We start from the raw sequence: 18980 nt of genomic DNA, 5'->3' as shown, positions 1-18980 counted from the left end.
TTGTTTCAGTACTTATCTTAAACTCTGCCACATTTACAGGAACTACCATGCTGCTGCTACGCTTCAGGCAGCACAGACAAAACTTGAGCTGCAGTTAGCGCTACGGATCTCACCCGTTTCTAGCAAAGTTAGTCCAGTACTTCATAACAGTTCTGCTAAGTTTACTTTCTCCTTCTGTAGCATTCCCTGCAAAGTGAGAGAACAAATGGCAATATTCAAAAATCAATAATCAAAAAACAGCAGTCCAGTCAATTCCAATACACTGTAACCAGTTCAAAGGGGCTGTGGACAAGATCATCTCTAAGGGACCCTTCCAGTCCACACCATTCTATGAACCTACTTGTTACTCTGGGCTGTGGGAGTTCTATGTGAGCAGAGCAGATGAATTCATTAATGACAAGTAACTATTACCAAAAACAGAAGAAAAACCAGCTTATTTTGATTCCAGTGTTACTAAGCAAAATTCTATTCTGAAAATCCTTAGGTGAATGAGATGAACAAAAATGTTGATTTTAAAAGAATTGTTTAGCAAGCACAGATACATCACCTGCTAAGAATGGCCTTCCAAAGACAAAGGCAATCTCACTTCCATGATCTGCTTTTACAAACTCTGGAACGACGCCTAAGACTGACATGGCTGAGCTTGGTCGATGTTGAAATTCATAGAAGTAGACTGGGTGGCCAGCATCTAACAGAAAATAAAATTGAACGCAAGAATGCTGGTATTGCAAATGCCAGTCAACAATGATGATAAACTTTCACCAAAGCTAAATTGACAAAATCAAAACACTAGCAGATCTTCTGATAGCAAAGTGTGACGCATACATAACGTCCACAGACATGCGCAAGAATGGAAGACAACATTTGTTTGAATAGATGCTGAATTGGAAACTCACCTCTGTGGTACCTAGCCACTTCAATGGCAGAGAAAACAAACATGTGATCTCCTATTGCATCAAGAAGGGCATCTCGCACCTGAGCACGGCTCTCTGCTTTCCCAATGTATTCATTGAATACAAGATCAACAATGTGAGAAGAAACACCCTGGAATGAACAAGAAAGGTACTTTTCATAATGAGAACCCACCCTAAAAGGAGTAACAGTGTAAACTGAGAGTGCCACCTGCGTGTCCCTGGCTGGACTCCAAACATCACCATCTTTGAGAAAAAATCCCCTGCTGCGTCCAAGCAGAGCTCACAGTTCACAGTGGTGCACCTTTACCTAGCATAGATGTTCTCTGGGAGAAGAGATTTGCAAGATCCAAAAGGATGCTCTCAAATGCCTTTAGATAAAGAGCAAGTGGTGATGCTAAGAGATGGATACGGTACTCTGTGGAAACTTCCTTCTGTGGAAACAACCCTCGTAAGAGAAATGAAATCCTGCTGGATTGCATAAGATCCATTTCTTGCTGCAGACGGCCATTACTTACTCCCTTTCAGAAAAACCCTGGGCTCTGCCATTCCCAGATTATGATAGATTCCTATGGCTCTACATGGCCCTTTACAAGTACTGGCTATGTTTATCAGCTTCTTAATTCTAACCTATTAATCTGCGATTTTTCAAGTTTCCTAGTTTCAGGAGAGCACAAAGCAACCAGAAAGCTGAGAGCTTTGTAAAACACAGGGAAGCAAAACCTCCCCTGTCTACATGCAGGTCTCCTGGTGCCATTTTAGGAATCCTCAGGTGTCCTTTCTATTCTCCATGTGAAGCTTCAGAAAGGCTCGTATGTTCTGTAGGTGCTGTGTCATATCTGCTGGTAGAACGCGTATCTTGGATAACCTAGTGCATCTTGAATGTCATGGGAGCTGTGTTTAGCTGCCTGCATCGCTTCTGGATTTCCACTGCATTCCTTTTTGAAAGGTGGGGCATGTAGGATAGAGATATGGAGTATCTCCAAGTTGATTAGTCACTATTAGCAAAACGAAATGTGAATATGGAATTATCCCTGTGAAGAAATAGCACTGGGTTATTCGGGAAATGGTCTCTCACCTCAAATGATAATACAAACGAGCTCTGTAATACTTGACGGGCAACTTCTTTGTCCAGTCCATGTGTAAAATCAGGAAATTTCAACAGCTGTGTAACAGAGGGAATACACATTTAAGAGGAAATCTTATATCCACAGATTTATATTAAAGAAAACCAAAACTATTTAAACTCTCTTACTTTAGGGAGTACCCATCCAAATTCACAGTTATTCACTCCTATTATGTATGGGACTGGATTGATTGCTTTTTCAGACAGTAATTGCCTGGGACTCTTTGGAAAAAATACACCATCCACACAGGCACTGATGAACACAGGATCCTGGAGAAAAACAAAGAAACAAAGTCAAGGCTTCAGCAAATGAACGCATCAAGTGAAAATATGAGAATAGTAGTATTCAAGCTCTCTTTATTTTTCACAACCAATGTTTTGAACCAGAGAAGATTTGCAAAGATTAGCATTGTGTTTAAATACTTGTGAAATGTAGGTTATTGTTAATTTACATCTCCTCTTAGTTAGGAATGTCCTGGTACGAATGAATGGAGAGGTTAGAGAAAATCTAACTTCTACATTGGAACTGCAAAGTAACAGGAAAACCAGGATTGCGGTAAGAAATTTAGAGAAGGACATAGTTATGATGCTAAGTAATGTTCAGGCTCTCCAGGAGAAACTGTGACATCTCATACTCTTCTCTCCTCCCTTGACAGAATCTGACAGCGAGACACGTGTAGCTCAATGCTCATACAGAGTTAAAGAGAAGGAACCTGTTCACAATTCTCAGGTGAGGTATGGCATAGCTGCAATGTTGTCATATCCTGAAAACATAAAGAAGGGACAGATGTTAGATATTCTTCAAGTTCTCTTAATATTACAGGACATGTACAGCATGCTCTGTTATGATCAAATTTGAAAGGCCCCTCATATACAAGGTATAACTTCACCTACCATTTTTAGAGTTATCTGTTCTATCTCTTCCTCTGTTTTTCCTCTTAAGCATTCAACCAGAGCGGCAGAACTGGACTTTTCGCAGCCAGATGCAGCGGCAATTCTCTGCAATCAATATAAACGAGTCACATTCGCATTTACTAATTATCCGTATATTCCCATACATGGGCTCTATGTGCCTCTGATCTGGAGTCCAGAGTAGGAAGAGTGGAGGGGTGGAGGGGTGTCAAAATTTCTCAGGAAGGACCAAAGCCAGTAGCATTTCAGCTGTGAGACAGGAAGCTTTCATAACCCTTCATGTTGTGGGCTGAACAGAAAGACAAAACCTACTCCTCCAAAATATCTCCGTTCGCCAACAGACCAAGGTAGTTGTTCTGGTATGTAACAAACAGGGCTAAGAAGTCTGGATGGCATAAGGTAGTTAGAGTAATGCATACATAGAATATGATCATGCAGATGATAGATAAAGAGCACGTTACATCCTTCTCAATGATGCACAGCCTTTTTGAATGAAGTAATGCTATTTCTCAGCTGTCACTAGACAGATAGACCTCAGTGCAACACTGCCTCTTCTACATCCCAGATTAGCAAAACAAAGCTCCTGGAGATTGTTTCTTGGAGATTTGTCATGTGTACATGACAAATTGGGTTGAATAGGGCTCTTCTTTTTAATTATAACCAGGCTCAATAAAGTTTTGTTCCTGTGGGCACATCAGGCACCAGGTGGGGGGAAAGATGTCTGGTGCCATTTTCCTTTCAAAAATAGCAGCTCAACTTTTTCTGAAGACAGTATAGTCCTGTACATTTCATACTCATTCACTGCCTTCTGCCACTGTTTCCTCGGTCTTCTGCTTTCACTCAGACATCTGTGGATATTTGGGTATTTGGAAAGCAAAGTTTCACCCAGCGTGTATTACTGCAAACAGGAATCCTGTCTCTAATGAAGGTGGTTGAAATTCCAAAAGAAAAAAAGACCAAGATCCACATTTTTTGAATACACCATTTGACACATTCAAGACTATCTCAAACATTAAATATGCCACAAAATACCCACCTGTGCTTCCTTCTCAGGCTTTTCAGTGAATAAAGTCCTAATTGTAGTACCACTCTCTGAAATGGCCTTGTGGAACAAGCCCTTTGCCAGTGGAGATAAGACCTGGAAAAAAGCAGCAGCATCCAGAAACAAGAACAGGCATTACTGGAAATGCATTCTATTCATGACACAGGGCTTCAATATCAGAAACTGCCTTTTTTGAAAAAAATGTCATCCGAGTGTTACTCTGTGGCCTCTGATCAGAGTTCTGCTGTGCAAAGGTCTCTGGCAGCATTAACAGGGATAAGTCCACGCCTGCCCTTCCCCTCCCATAAAGCTTTGCTTACAAGACTTCAGGGAACAACACTGCAAGCCAGGCATGAGTCAGGTACACATATGTCCAACAGACTGGCTGTGCTGCAGAAGGGGAAAATAAAAAAGCTCTAAGAGAGAAGTCGGGAGCAAACGGACATTCAAATTTGAAGAGGACAAACGACATCTGGGATTCTAAGCGACATCATCTGGGTACAAAAAGAACACTTTCCACAGCCAGAAGCTGCACTGTTATCAGCTGTGTATCAGACTGAGGTGATGTGTGCTTTACCCAAAAGCTACCCACGTTTTCTCACCGATTTTTCATTAATGTACTGAGAGTGATCGTGGACAGTGGGTTTCTTTCTCAAATAATAGACATTCATGCCTGTGGTGAACTTACCAGAGCAGATACACTGATTCCCCCTGCAGATTCACCACAGATGGTGACAGATCCCGGGTCTCCTCCAAAGTGTATGATATTTTCCTGAATCCACTGAAGAGCTGCCACTTGGTCCAAATACCCCCAGTTACCACGAGCATGCCTATCCCCAGTGCTAGAAAGAAAGAACAGACTTCTTTAAATGCCTGATGTAGAAAAAAACAAGACTCAGATAAATACAGTGTGCAGGACAAGGAATCAGCTGTGAAGGAGCCTCTCTGCGTAATTGAAAAAGAATTGGCTTGAAAAGGGTTGAGATCAGGCCAGCAATCAAGCCACAGCAGTCTCTGAAGCAGACCTGGGACTTGTAAGTTGCTCCCAACTGCTGCATGGGTAATTAAGAAACAGAGAGTTTATTTGCCAAAGCAAGTACTCTACAGGCCTTCCCACAAAGGATTTCCATGCATAACATTAGAAATGGTTTATCAAAATCGAAGACAGCCTATCTTACCTAAAGTATCCAGCTATACCCAATCTGTACTGAATTGCCACCACAACCACGTTGTCAAAGGCTGCTAATGCTGAGCCATCATAGGATGATGCTGCTCCAAGAACTAACGCACCTCCATGGATCCATACAAAGACCTGGAAGGGGAACAGGCAGAAACAGTTCAGCACAGGGAAGAGCTCCCTGTGGCACAGACTGAATACCCTTGTTTCTGCTGCTTCACTCATGAGTCCTTCAGGTTACATTTCACAAATGGTCAATGTCTTTCAGATTGGAGGCTGGCAGCCTCACAACACACACTGATTTCATTAAATACCTGAATTTTACCAGTGCCCTGCAGGAAATCAAACACTGCCTAAGTAAAAAACCAGTAAGATTTTATTTGTCAATCGTGAAAAACTGGGCCAGTAAGTCCACATACTGTACAGGTTGCAAGTTTGCAGTACAGTACTGTAATCCTCAGGAAGCTGTTAGAAGATTCAAGGTCAGCTCAATCTGTCACATCAAATCACAGAAGCCATCGAGCCTGCTAGAGGTTTTGTACTGATTTTCCTTACCGGCAGCTTCTCCTGTTTTTTTGTAGAAACAGGTGTATATATATTCAGGTATAAGCAATCTTCAGACATCTGGAAATGAACTACTTCCTTTCTATTAATATCAAGATCAGATTCAAACTGCTCTAATATATTCGGCTGTATACACCTGAAAAAATAAGAGAAATTACAATCAATGGAAATAACAAAATCTTCAGAGCTATAACGTGCAGCTTTTTTGAAAGTAGAAATCTCTGGTACGTTTCTCAATTGCTGGCAGCAGAAAACATACTGTAAAGTTTTAATTCTGAGTATGTTTTCATCCATTTGAGTTGCCATGACAAGGCCTGTCAAAAGGGGCCACAGTCCAGAGCAATTTGACACCAATCACAGTTTTGCATTTTTCAGAACATTACAGAAGTATAGTTGCAGATGGATACAGCTATAAATCACTTCAAATAAAATGCATAATAATTATTACGTAACTTCAATAGCTTTTTGTACTGCAGTTATTAGGGTAGAGTTAGCAAAGGAGGGCAGCAGCACAACTGGAGTTTCATACATGTCCTTACAACCACGTGACTCATCAGCATTTTATTCCAACGTTTCCTCAGCTTCTTTCTGTTTCTGCTTCTAAGCCAGGCAGCTGAAAGCATAACCAAGTGCTCGCAAAAGAGCACAGGTCTGTCATCAGGTCCATATTAGCTCAGTTACGATGCCTATTAGAGAGCACTCAATAAAACAGTAGCTTATGAAGATTTCTTCAGAAATGCATTCACTGTAGCAGATGTGAGAGTAGGTGAGACGACACCAAGGAGTTTATCTGTGTGGCTTTTGGTCAGCCTGCCTATCAGCGTCCCCAAACTGCAGGTAATATAAAGTCACGGAGAACATAAAAGCTTTTCTTCCTGCTTAACTTACATTGGTGGGTAGGAAGTGGCATCTCTGACACCTTGCCATGGCTCAGGAGGCTGGGGTTCCGAAAACCTCAGTGGTCCAACAGGAGGCTTAGCAAAAGGAAGTCCCAGAAAGACATTTACGCTCCTCTCAGCCGCATCAACTTTGATTTGGTATCCTCGGGCAGTGCCGTATTTGGTCACCACTTCTGGCTGCTCTGCTTTTTGCCCTGGGGGGTGCGTGCACAACATCACATCACGGATTGGTCTCCTAGTGAGCAACTGACAGCTTTCTAAGAGCTTTGCCTACCTGAATGCGCACCTGCTCTTGGTTTCAATAACTCCTTTTCAAACACAAGCCTTCAACAAACGCTAATCGCTAGAGCTGACTGAAGTTCAGCCTCCATTCTGATAGTGCTCCCAGCTATGATCTCCCTCAGCTACACCGTGCCTGCAGCATATAACGTGCTTACTCTCCACACCCATCAGTGACCGGGTGAGGATTGTTGTTACTTAAAAGTCCACCGGATTGCCCTCATAAAGAAAAGGCATTTCCTGATTTAGGAAAGGATCTGTGAGTGCACAAAACACACTTGGGAATCTGGGTAGACCCTACAGACAAACAGAAAACACCTTCTACCATACCTGAAAACAGTCAGGCACGCATGCACAAATGGCGCAAACATTCAGGTAAGATTTACTGTAATCTCAGAGCGAAATGTATCAGAGTCAAACAACAAACATGGCATATTGGAGTCTCTGACTCAGCAGACAAAATATTGCAATAGGAATTTAGTTTTGCTAGCTGCACGTGAAAAAAAAACGCGACAAATGCCTGAAAGCAGACCAGAGAAAGAAACAAAGGGCTCTTTGCTGTTCAGACCTCAGCTCTGTGCAGCTGGGTTGGGACTTCAGGCCTCCTTTGAGCTGGGACTCCCACGGGTAAGCAAACTGCACACGCACTCTAACTCCTCGCAGCAGGCAACAGTGAAAAACATTTTGGAAGCTTACCAGTAGCTACGAGTGCTGTGAGCCCGGCGGTGAGGATCAAGGACAGCAGCATGTTCTTCTCAGTTGCCACTCTGCAGCCTACTCACACCCTGATCGACTCTGTGCGCTGCCTTTATACTCTGTCAGTAAAGCTGTTGCGCAATGCAAACAGGGATAAGGAAAGCAGTGCTCAAGCTGTGAACCGAATCGGCCGGGACCAGCCTTGAACAACTGTCATGACAGCATGGCACTGCTCCAAGGGGAGCGTAATGCCGCTTATCTGTACATGGGAACAGGGGAACCTTGGGCTGTGCAGAACGGCCCCACAAGTCTCACACCAGCTGCCCAGGGCTCCTTATAACTGCTCCTCACAGAACTTCACGCAGCAGGGATTTGCTTAAAGAAGCACTGCAAGCAGTCCTCAGAACACCAGCAGATTCTTCCTGCTGCAGAACCGTTACCATTGCCGTCTTTAACAATTAAGTCAGCACTTACTTTCACTACACAGAGAACAAACCCGGAAAACTCTCCTCCTCATGCACACTTTTTGACAAAAGCAGTACAGGAAAGATCCTAGCTTTTCCTGCAGGGTCAACGCTCCACCCGCCACTCAGTCCTGTGCATTCAGAAATGTTTGGCTGGTATCTCACCATACACGAGTTTTGCAACAGCTAAGACAGGCTTTCTCCACAACTGCAGTACAGGAGCCGTATGCAACTATTTGAGTGGTAGGAACGCTTTTAATCCCACTGAAACATCAGGAGGCTTTACTTCCAGGAGAACTCGCATCGATCAGTAAGAAATGCTGAAGAGAAGTAGATTGCCATTCTGTAACTAGGTGGCCGTGTTTGATTTTTGTTTCCAGGCTCTGACTCTTTTCCTGGCTCTTTTTTTTTCTCTTTTTTCTCCTTTTTTCTCTTTCTCTTTTTTTTCGGCCAGTGTCAATAGATCTTTCCCTTGTAAGCCTGTTTTGTAATCACATGTCATGAAAATAATTCTCAGTTGTCAGAGACAGCATTTCTGTAATTATTTTAGTGACTCACTTTTTTTCAGCTCTGTGTGCCCCAAATCCAGTATTAGAGTAGTTCTACACAATGTATTAAGCACACAGTAGTCCCGTCAGAGCTAAAGCTCTATTCATATATTCAGAAAAGATGCCTTACTCCACACCCAACTCATGTGGGCAAACGTGGGAAACTAAACTGGAACGCTCAGGGAGTGACTGGGCACAGTTCCCCTTCATTCACTGTTCTGCCTTTCAAGCTTTACTCTTCCACCTTTCTCTGCTGCACTCCCTTTTTTCTGCTCATGTGCACATTCTGCAAAATGTCTGAACCCCTACCCCATTTTCATCCCATCCATAAAGAAGATGATATCCAACTTGAAGGCCAAAGGTAGCTGCCATGCTGAAATTACTCCTTGTGCAAACGCTATCTGTGCACTCTGCTGATCTCACTCACGTAATAAAATAAACAGATTGGACCTAGATCTTTACCACCTTGGCTACCAAGCCTACCAGGCCGAAGGATCTAGCAACTGGACTTAGGCTTCTGCAAATGTGGAGACCCTTACTCTAAGTGGCATAAACTAAACTAGTGGAATCTGGAAACAGTGCTACATACCTGGGAAGTGGAATTCTTGGATGCTGCCTGGCATTTCATTTTAATGGAGAGCATTTTGCAGTTTACGTTCAATCAGTGAACAATGCACAAGTCAGAGAACAGGTCAGAAAAATCCTGCCACGTGATGACATTTGCCTCCCGCTCCGTAATGCACTGCTACCTGTCTTGATTTCAATCGCAGAAAAATAGAGACAAACCTCATGTTTATGGGCACATAGCTAAAAGAGAGCCCACAAAGACATTTGCATTCAACTCTATAGGGTACAAATGTTCAGAAATCTGCATTTAAGGTGGGGTCGCTTATTTAGGTTTGTTTGTTTATTTATTTTTTTAAACTCAGCCACTGGGTAAGACTAAATGCAGTAAGAACAGTTTGTTTCCATGTAAGAAGTGAGTTCCTCTGCACTTCTCTGCATGCACACGCAACACGAGCATATATTCTGTGCATCTACATACAATGCTGCTGGTGTTCTCCTTTTAAAAGGAGGAGTACAGCTCCTACAGGGAAGAGTGCGTGAAAGGAAAATCCATCAAGATCTTTTCCCCCTCACAAAATACATTAACAAAGGACAAGGGACAGGGCCACTTAACCAAAAGAGTGGTTGTGCTAACACACTAACCTGATCTCTTAAGTCTTGACTGCCAACAGGATTTGGGAAGAAAGAGATTGGGAACTCTGCCATGTTTTCTGCAGTCAAGTAATTCAGAAAGAAGAGATGGCCGGAGAGTTACAGTAGGATATGAGAAGCTGGGAACAACCTTACATTCCTGCAGAGCTACAGAAGGGAGATTAAAGACAGGCAAGGGAAGGAAAGAAAGGAGGAGCGCCCATACCTTCCACATAGCTGCACCATGCTGCTGGAAGGTAGCAGAATGGTCAGCAAGACGGCTGGGACAGCTGGAGCAGCCTCAGAGTAACACATGAGAAGCAATGCTGAAATGCTGCGATCCAGGCTTGTTCTTGGCAGTCCAAGCTGAAACGGGCGCTGGAGTAATTCCGGTAAATGAAGTCTCTCTCCAGTGCCAGTAATGAAGGCCTGTGACCCAGTGCTAAGAGACACTGGAACTGAGAGATGGCACAGAGCGCAGCCTAGAGCGCCGTGTAAATAAAGCACCATGGAAAACACAGAAAGCACAAAGCTAATGCTACCACGCCTGATCCTTCTGAGGCAGTTGTTGCTCATTAAAAAGAAAGAAGCTCAGGGCAGCGGAGACTGTTTCTCTCCTTTCCTAAGATCGACGAGCAATCTGAATTCCAGCACTGCACCACTGCTCCAGACGAGGTACTGCAACCGTCAGAAATGTACTGCTATCTCAGTTGTAAAACTCAGTCACACAACAGAACTGTCCTTAAAAAGTTCAGAGGACATTTCTGTGTGTGAATCAGACCAAAACCTCAGGAGCATCACACGTATCTCTGACACGAGAAAGACACTTTTACTTGCAAAACACCTCTTTATTGATTGAACTCGATCAACACAACATTGCTGCCAGATTCTTCTTCAGCAATGGCAAAGCTGCAGAAAAGCCTGAGGAGCAGACAGATCTGTTAACTGTATTAATAGGGGAGGCTTCTCTTGTGGACACAGAGGGAACCGAGGGAAAAGCAAAGGATCACAGAGTGGAAATCGATCCACTGCCATAATTACAGCGAATAAGGGTAAATATGAGAACTGCAAAGAAAAGGTGAAAGGAAGGGACACGTTATTTTGTCCTCAAGGATATTTCAAATAATTCCTCATGCAATCCTAAATACTATGCCTATTATGCATGTTTAGACAGTAAATTATAGCTCTAGATTAGCTTTCTTGTTTCCCATTCTTTTCCTAGTTGGCTTTTCAAACATCACCTTTTCCCAGAAGTCTACCTTCTTCTCCTTCAGCTTTCTGGCTTTCCTTTGTCTTAGATTTATCTCCAAGCATTCTTCATTTAGATTACGCAATGGCCATTCAGCCAGGCCTTCCCCATTAGGATTCCTGTAAACAATAAGAAAGAAAGAGAAAAAGCCTGAAATTTGCAATTTAGCAATCCAGAAATCATCAAGAGAAGATTTCAGGGCCGCTGACGAACAAGATCAGCATAATTATTCTACAGGCAGTGGAACTGAGGTATGAGGAAGTGAAAGGATTTGCCTGCATCCTTCCAGGAAACCAGAAGCACAACCAATAAATCAATAAACAAACCCTTGTCTCCTGAGTGCCACTACAACTGAGGAAATGGGCCACGTCGTTTAGTTCCATAGATCTCATCCTTTGAGTCCTTTGTGGGACTGAAATTCTCTGCTCTGAGCATGACAAGGCAAAGGTTTCTTCATTCTGGTACAAGAGGATGGAATTCCATGCTTCAAAGTTTCGGGAATATTCCCTTAGAATCAGTTACATGGATGACCAGATGTAAATACACCTCAACATATCACAAGGAATATCTGCTATTACAATGCTTTCCTTATAAATTTGAGAAAAAAGCAAGAGAAGTGTACAGCCTTCCCTAGTTGACCTCTAAGAGCAGGATATTATAAGTAATATTATAATAAGGATATTAAAAAGTAGATGCAAAATGTAAGCTAAATCAAAAGACTCTGGTAACAGATTAATTCATGCTTTTTACAGCACAGCTAGACTGCTCAAAGTTCACGGCAGTAAAAGGAAATAATTCAGCCTGCACAGACTTTGAAACAGACTATGAACTACTGTGAAAATGACAGTAATAAAAGAAGAGAAAGTGTAGAGAAAACTTGATATATCTCAAGGATGGAATTCATGCTTCAACCTTGCAAGAATGTTCCCTTAGATGCAGTTACACGTACGTTACACCTGCATGATGCATTAGTTGCACAACAGCACAGTCAAACATCCCTCTTGTTTGATGCCTTTGTTCCCCTCTATTTTTGATGTTTTAATGAAAAATACATAGCAATGTAAGGTTTTTTTTACTTATATGCATTACGTTCATTATATACTTTATATGCAGCCCATGGCAATTCCAACTGGCTCAGTGTGGCTCAGGCTAGCCAAAAGATGGGACAACCATGCTTTAACCCAGTTTTTAAATCTTGATGCTGAAAATGAAACAGTGGAGTTCCAGCCTTACCCTAATGAACACAAGCTGGGACGCTCAGCAAAACAGACTGCAACCCGTTCTCTGCAGCCTGAAAGCCAGTCAGATTTCTCAGAAAAGAGGACGCATTACTTGAAATACCTCAAGCAAAGGGGAGGGGGAAGATTTCCTGCTGCTTTAGTACCCCACTCATCTCCCACTACAGCTTTAATCAATCAATTCAATCAATCATATAGAACTTCCTGTGCTTCAGAAACAGCACGCTGCATGTGATAAAGAAGGGAGAATACAGTAAAGTAATACCGAACAAATTCAAACAAGAGTAAGGGTTGTATTTTCATCTCACCGCTAATGTGTGCACTGTAATATGATGAAAATGGAAGCAGCAATACTGAATAATGCCAGTGCTGTCAGAGTATTTTATAAATGAATCCTGAGGTATAATTTCTTACCCTGTAGGCCTACGATAGCACATACACTTACAAGAAAAGCCAAACAAGTTAAATTTAGAGGCAGCCACTGTTCCAGCTTGCAGCTGAACGTTCTGCCTGTAGCTCCAGTATTTGAAACAGTTTACAGAACAGGAAAACACTTGTGATCCCACGGCTGGTTTGTGACGGATGCTCTTACCCTCACAGGAGGGCTGGAAGAATGACAACCAAGGACACTTTCAGTAAGGAAGAGCAGAAGAAACTGACAACATTCTGTGACACCTATGACATATTCAGTAAACATAACTTCTTGTACATTTCAATATATTTGCCAATATTCCATTGGATACCACAGAATCACAGAATGGCCTGGGTTGAAAGGGACCACAATGATCATCTAGTTTCAACCCCCCTGCTATGTGCAGGCTCACCTGGACCAGGCTTCCCAGACCCAAATCCAGCCTGGCCTTGAATGCCTCCAGGGATGGGGCATCCACAACCTCCTTGGGCAACCTGTTCCTGTGTGCCACCACCCTCTCTGGTCTGTTGGAACAAGAAAGACTTTTTTTCCCCCACATGCTTCATCATTGATTTTTAAAATCGGCTTTCTGACGAATTGCTGTAGACCTTACTTCAGACTGTAAAAGGAAAATGTATCCTCTGCAGCTCTCACAAATCTGTGTGCTCTCGCCTTCTTTCACTCCTCATCTGTTCTGTGAGCTGTACCCAAAACTCCATTTTGTCTTCTTTCAGTTTCTTTGCTGCCTTTTGTATGAGGTCTATTTCCAGGTATCTTTCATCCAGACCATACTGAGGCCAATGCACCAAGCCTTCCCCATTGGGATTTCTGGAAGCACAAAAATGAAAAGTTACCTCTCCATTTGTGCTCTGACTTCTCAACCCGAGGTCGTTTCAGAAGACTAACAGGAGCTCAGATTGCACGATTCTAGTACCTGAACAGATGGATGTTTTTATCAAAACGCTCATCACTGGAACAGCAAACACGTAATGATGTTTGCCCTTACTCGGGGATCTAATCCTCCACTGCAGATACAAATAGCTCTTGGATTTTGTTTGGGATTGCGTGTTCGTTTCCAGAGTTCTTCTTGCAATCGTTAAGAAGAGAAACTATTTGTTTCAGTACTTATCTTAAACTCTGCCACATTTACAGGAACTACCATGCTGCTGCTACGCTTCAGGCAGCACAGACAAAACTTGAGCTGCAGTTAGCGCTACGGATCTCACCCGTTTCTAGCAAAGTTAGTCCAGTACTTCATACAGTTCTGCTAAGTTTACTTTCTCCTTCCGTAGCATTCCCTGCAAAGTGAGAGAAGAAATGGCAATATTCAAAAATCAATAATCAAAAAACAGCAGTCCAATCAATCCCAATACACTGTAACCAGTTCAAAGGGGCTGTGGACAAGATCATCTCTAAGGGACCCTTCCAGTCCACACCATTCTATGAACCTACTTGTTACTCTGGGCTGTGGGAGTTCTATGTGAGCAGAACAGATGAATTCGTTAATGACAAGTAACTATTACCAAAAACAGAAAAAAACCCAGCTTATTTTGATTCCAGTGTTACTAAGCAAAATTCTATTCTGAAAGTCCTCAGGTGAGTGAAATTAATAACAATGTTGATTTTAAAAGAATTGTTTAGCAAGCACAGATACATCACCTGCTAAGAATGGCCTTCCAAAGACAAAGGCAATCTCACTTCCATGATCTGCTTTTACAAACTCTGGAACGACGCCTAAGACTGACATGGCTGAGCTTGGTCGATGTTGAAATTCATAGAAGTAGACTGGGTGGCCAGCATCTAACAGAAAATAAAATTGAACGCAAGAATGCTGGTATTGCAAATGCCAGTCAACAATGATGATAAACTTTCACCAAAGCTAAATTGACAAAATCAAAACACTAGCAGATCTTCTGATAGCAAAGTGTGACGCATACATAACGTCCACAGACATGCGCAAGAATGGAAGACAACATTTGTTTGAATAGATGCTGAATTGGAAACTCACCTCTGTGGTACCTAGCCACTTCAATGGCAGAGAAAACAAACATGTGATCTCCTATTGCATCAAGAAGGGCATCTCGCACCTGAGCACGGCTCTCTGCTTTCCCAATGTATTCATTGAATACAAGATCAACAATGTGAGAAGAAACACCCTGGAATGAACAAGAAAGGTACTTTTCATAATGAGAACCCACCCTAAAAGGAGTAACAGTGTAAACTGAGAGTGCCACCTGCATGTCCCTGGCTGGACTCCAAACATCACCATCTTTCAGAAGAAATCCCCTGCTGCGTCCAAGCAGAGCTCACAGTTCACAGTGGTGCACCTTTACCTAGCATAGATGTTCTTTGGGAGAAGAGATTTGCAAGATCAAAAAGGATGCTCTCAAATGCCTTTAGATAAAGAGCAAGTGGTGATGCTAAGAGATGGATACGGTACTCTGTGGAAACTTCCTTCTGTGGAAACAACCCTCGTAAGAGAAATGAAATCCTGCTGGATTGCATAAGATCCATTTCTTGCTGCAGACGGCCATTACTTACTCCCTTTCAGAAAAACCCTGGGCTCTGCCATTCCCAGATTATGATAGATTCCTATGGCTCTACATGGCCCTTTACAAGTACTGGCTATGTTTATCAGCTTCTTAATTCTAACCTATTAATCTGCAATTTTTCAAGTTTCGTGGTTTCAGGAGAGCACAAAGCAACCAGAAAGCTGAGAGCTTTGTAAAACACAGGGAAGCAAAACCTCCCCTGTCTACATGCAGGTCTCCTGGTGCCATTTTAGGCATCCGCAGGTGAGCTTTCTATTCTCCATGTGAAGCTTTAGAAAGGCTCGTATGTTCTGTAGGTGCTGTGTCATATCTGCTGGTAGAACGCGTATCTTGGATAACCTAGTGTATCTTGAATGTCATGGGACCTGTGTTTAGCTGCCTGCATCGCTTCCGGATTTCCACTGCATTCCTTTTTGAAATGTGGGGCATGTAGGATAGAGATATGGAGTATCTTCCATGTTGATCCGTCACTATTAGCAAAACGAAATGTGAATATGGAATTATCCCTGTGAAGAAATAGCACTGGGTTATTTGGGAAATGGTCTCTCACCTCAAATGATAATACAAACGAGCTCTGTAATACTTGACGGGCAACTTCTTTGTCCAGTCCGTGTGTAAAATCAGGAAATTTCATTGCCTGTGTAACAGAGGGAATACACATTTATGAGGAAATCTTATATCCACAGATTTATATTAAAGAAAACCAAAACTATTTAAACTCTCTTACTTTAGGGAGTACCCATCCAAATTCACAGTTATTCACTCCTATTATGTATGGGACTGGATTGATTGCTTTTTCAGACAGTAATTGCCTGGGACTCTTTGGAAAAAATACACCATCCACACAGGCACTGATGAACACAGGATCCTGGAGAAAAACAAAGAAACAAAGTCAAGGCTTCAGCAAATGAACGCATCAAGTGAAAATATAAGAATAGTAGTATTCAAGCTCTCTTCCACAATCTATGTTTTGAATGCAAATTCAATGCAAAGATTAGCATTGTGTTTAAATACTTGTGAAATGTAGGTTATTGTTAATTTACATCTCCTCTTAGTTAGAAATGTCCTGGTACGAATGAATGGAGTGGTTAGAGAAAATCTAACTTCTACATTGGAACTGCAAAGTAACAGGAAAACCAGGATTGCGGTAAGAAATTTAGAGAAGGACATAGTTATGATGCTAAGTAATGTTCAGGCTCTCCAGGAGAAACTGTGACATCTCATACTCTTCTCTCCTCCCTTGACAGAATCTGACAGCGAGACACGTGTAGCTCAATGCTCATACAGAGTTAAAGAGAAGGAACCTGTTCACAATTCTCAGGTGAGGTATGGCATAGCTGCAATGTTGTCATATCCTGAAAACATAAAGAAGGGACAGATGTTAGATATTCTTCAAGTTCTCTTAATATTACAGGACATGTACAGCATGCTCTGTTATGATCAAATTTGAAAGGCCCCTCATATACAAGGTATAACTTCACCTACCATTTTTAGAGTTATCTGTTCTATCTCTTCCTCTGTTTTTCCTCTTAAGCATTCAACCAGAGCGGCAGAACTGGACTTTTCGCAGCCAGATGCAGCAGCAATTCTCTGCAATCAATATAAACGAGTCACATTCGCATTTACTAATTATCCGTATATTCCCATACATGGGCTCTATGTGCCTCTGAGTCTGGAGTCCAGAGTAGGAAGAGTGGAGGGGTGGAGGGGTGTCAAAATTTCTCAGGAAGGACCAAAGCCAGTAGCATTTCAGCTGTGAGACAGGAAGCTTTCATAACCCTTCATGTTGTGGGCTGAACAGAAAGACAAAACCTACTCCTCCAAAATATCTCCGTTCGCCAACAGACTGAATAAAGTTTTGTTCCTGTGGGCACATCAGGCACCAGGTGGGGGGAAAGATGTCTGGTGCCATTTTCCTGTCAAAAACAGCAGCTCAACTTTTTCTGAAGACAGTATAGTCCTGTACATTTCATACTCATTCACTGCCTTCTGCCACTGTTTCCTCGGTCTTCTGCTTTCACTCAGACATCTGTGGATATTTGGGTATTTGGAAAGCAAAGTTTCACCCAGCGTGTATTACTGCAAACAGGAATCCTGTCTCTAATGAAGGTGGTTGAAATTCCAAAAGAAAAAAAGACCAAGATCCACATTTTTTGAATACACCATTTAAGACATTCAAGACTATCTCAAACATTAAATATGCCACAAAATACCCACCTGTGCTTCCTTCCCAGGCTTTTCAGTGAATAAAGTCCTAATTGTAGTACCACTCTCTGAAATGGCCTTGTGGAACAAGCCCTTTGCCAGTGGAGATAAGACCTGGAAAAAAGCAGCAGCATCCAGAAACAAGAACAGGCATTACTGGAAATGCATTCTATTCATGACACAGGGCTTCAATATCAGAAACTGCCTTTTTTGAAAAAAATGTCATCCGAGTGTTACTCTGTGGCCTCTGATCAGAGTTCTGCTGTGCAAAGGTCTCTGGCAGCATTAACAGGGATAAGTCCACGCCTGCCCTTCCCCTCCCATAAAGCTTTGCTTACAAGACTTCAGGGAACAACACTGCAAGCCAGGCATGAGTCAGGTACACATATGTCCAACAGACTGGCTGTGCTGCAGAAGGGGAAAATAAAAAAGCTCTAAGAGAGAAGTCGGGAGCAAACGGACATTCAAATTTGAAGAGGACAAACGACATCTGGGATTCTAAGCGACATCATCTGGGTACAAAAAGAACACTTTCCACAGCCAGAAGCTGCACTGTTATCAGCTGTGTATCAGACTGAGGTGATGTGTGCTTTACCCAAAAGCCACCCACGTTTTCTCACCGATTTTTCATTAACGTACTGAGAGTGATCGTGGACAGTGGGTTTCTTTCTCAAATAATAGACATTCATGCCTGTGGTGAACTTACCAGAGCAGATACACTGATTCCCCCTGCAGATTCACCACAGATGGTGACAGATCCCGGGTCTCCTCCAAAGTGTATGATATTTTCCTGAATCCACTGAAGAGCTGCCACTTGGTCCAAATACCCCCAGTTACCACGAGCATGCCTATCCCCAGTGCTAGAAAGAAAGAACAGACTTCTTTAAATGCCTGATGTAGAAAAAAACAAGACTCAGATAAATACAGTGTGCAGGACAAGGAATCAGCTGTGAAGGAGCCTCTCTGCGTAATTGAAAAAGAATTGGCTTGAAAAGGGTTGAGATCAGGCCAGCAATCAAGCCACAGCAGTCTCTGAAGCAGACCTGGGACTTGTAAGTTGCTCCCAACTGCTGCATGGGTAATTAAGAAACAGAGAGTTTATTTGCCAAAGCAAGTACTCTACAGGCCTTCCCACAAAGGATTTCCATGCATAACATTAGAAATGGTTTATCAAAATCGAAGACAGCCTATCTTACCTAAAGTATCCAGCTATACCCAATCTGTACTGAATTGCCACCACAACCACGTTGTCAAAGGCTGCTAATGCTGAGCCATCATAGAATGATGCTGCTCCAAGAACTAATCCACCTCCATGGATCCATACAAAGACCTGAAAAGGGAACAGGCAGAAACAGTTCAGCACAGGGAAGAGCTCCCTGTGACACAGACTGAATACCCTTGTTTCTGCTGCTTCACTCATGAGTCCTTCAGGTTACATTTCACAAATGGTCAATGTCTTTCAGATTGGAGGCTGGCAGCCTCACAACACACACTGATTTCATTAAATAC

At 42.5% G+C, this 18980-nt stretch overlaps 1 protein-coding gene across 1 annotated transcript in view; it reads right to left on the bottom strand.

Moving 5' to 3' along the window:
• LOC306950907 (uncharacterized protein) overlaps positions 1 to 18980 on the bottom strand; it is a gene marked incomplete at both ends in the record, with an annotated part of 36641 nt that overhangs the window by 2834 nt on the left and 14827 nt on the right. Inside the window, 20 exons of the mRNA XM_079541304.1 lie at positions 114 to 186; positions 548 to 688; positions 897 to 1044; positions 1990 to 2076; positions 2167 to 2307; positions 2751 to 2801; positions 2932 to 3036; positions 3986 to 4087; positions 4680 to 4833; positions 5170 to 5303; positions 5724 to 5868; positions 6621 to 6825; positions 14413 to 14514; positions 14723 to 14870; positions 15817 to 15903; positions 15994 to 16134; positions 16752 to 16856; positions 17484 to 17585; positions 18178 to 18331; positions 18668 to 18801. Of these exons, the coding sequence (XP_079397430.1) occupies positions 114 to 186; positions 548 to 688; positions 897 to 1044; positions 1990 to 2076; positions 2167 to 2307; positions 2751 to 2801; positions 2932 to 3036; positions 3986 to 4087; positions 4680 to 4833; positions 5170 to 5303; positions 5724 to 5868; positions 6621 to 6825; positions 14413 to 14514; positions 14723 to 14870; positions 15817 to 15903; positions 15994 to 16134; positions 16752 to 16856; positions 17484 to 17585; positions 18178 to 18331; positions 18668 to 18801 (2459 nt within the window). The remainder of the gene's footprint in view (positions 1 to 113; positions 187 to 547; positions 689 to 896; positions 1045 to 1989; positions 2077 to 2166; positions 2308 to 2750; positions 2802 to 2931; positions 3037 to 3985; positions 4088 to 4679; positions 4834 to 5169; positions 5304 to 5723; positions 5869 to 6620; positions 6826 to 14412; positions 14515 to 14722; positions 14871 to 15816; positions 15904 to 15993; positions 16135 to 16751; positions 16857 to 17483; positions 17586 to 18177; positions 18332 to 18667; positions 18802 to 18980) is intronic.

This window comes from Tetrao urogallus, assembly GCF_951394365.1.
Source record: "Tetrao urogallus genome assembly, chromosome: 12".
In the NCBI taxonomy this organism is placed as follows: domain Eukaryota; kingdom Metazoa; phylum Chordata; class Aves; order Galliformes; family Phasianidae; genus Tetrao; species Tetrao urogallus.
The sequence above is the reverse complement of the archived record's forward strand: the minus strand, read 5'-3'. Positions and strand labels throughout refer to the sequence as shown.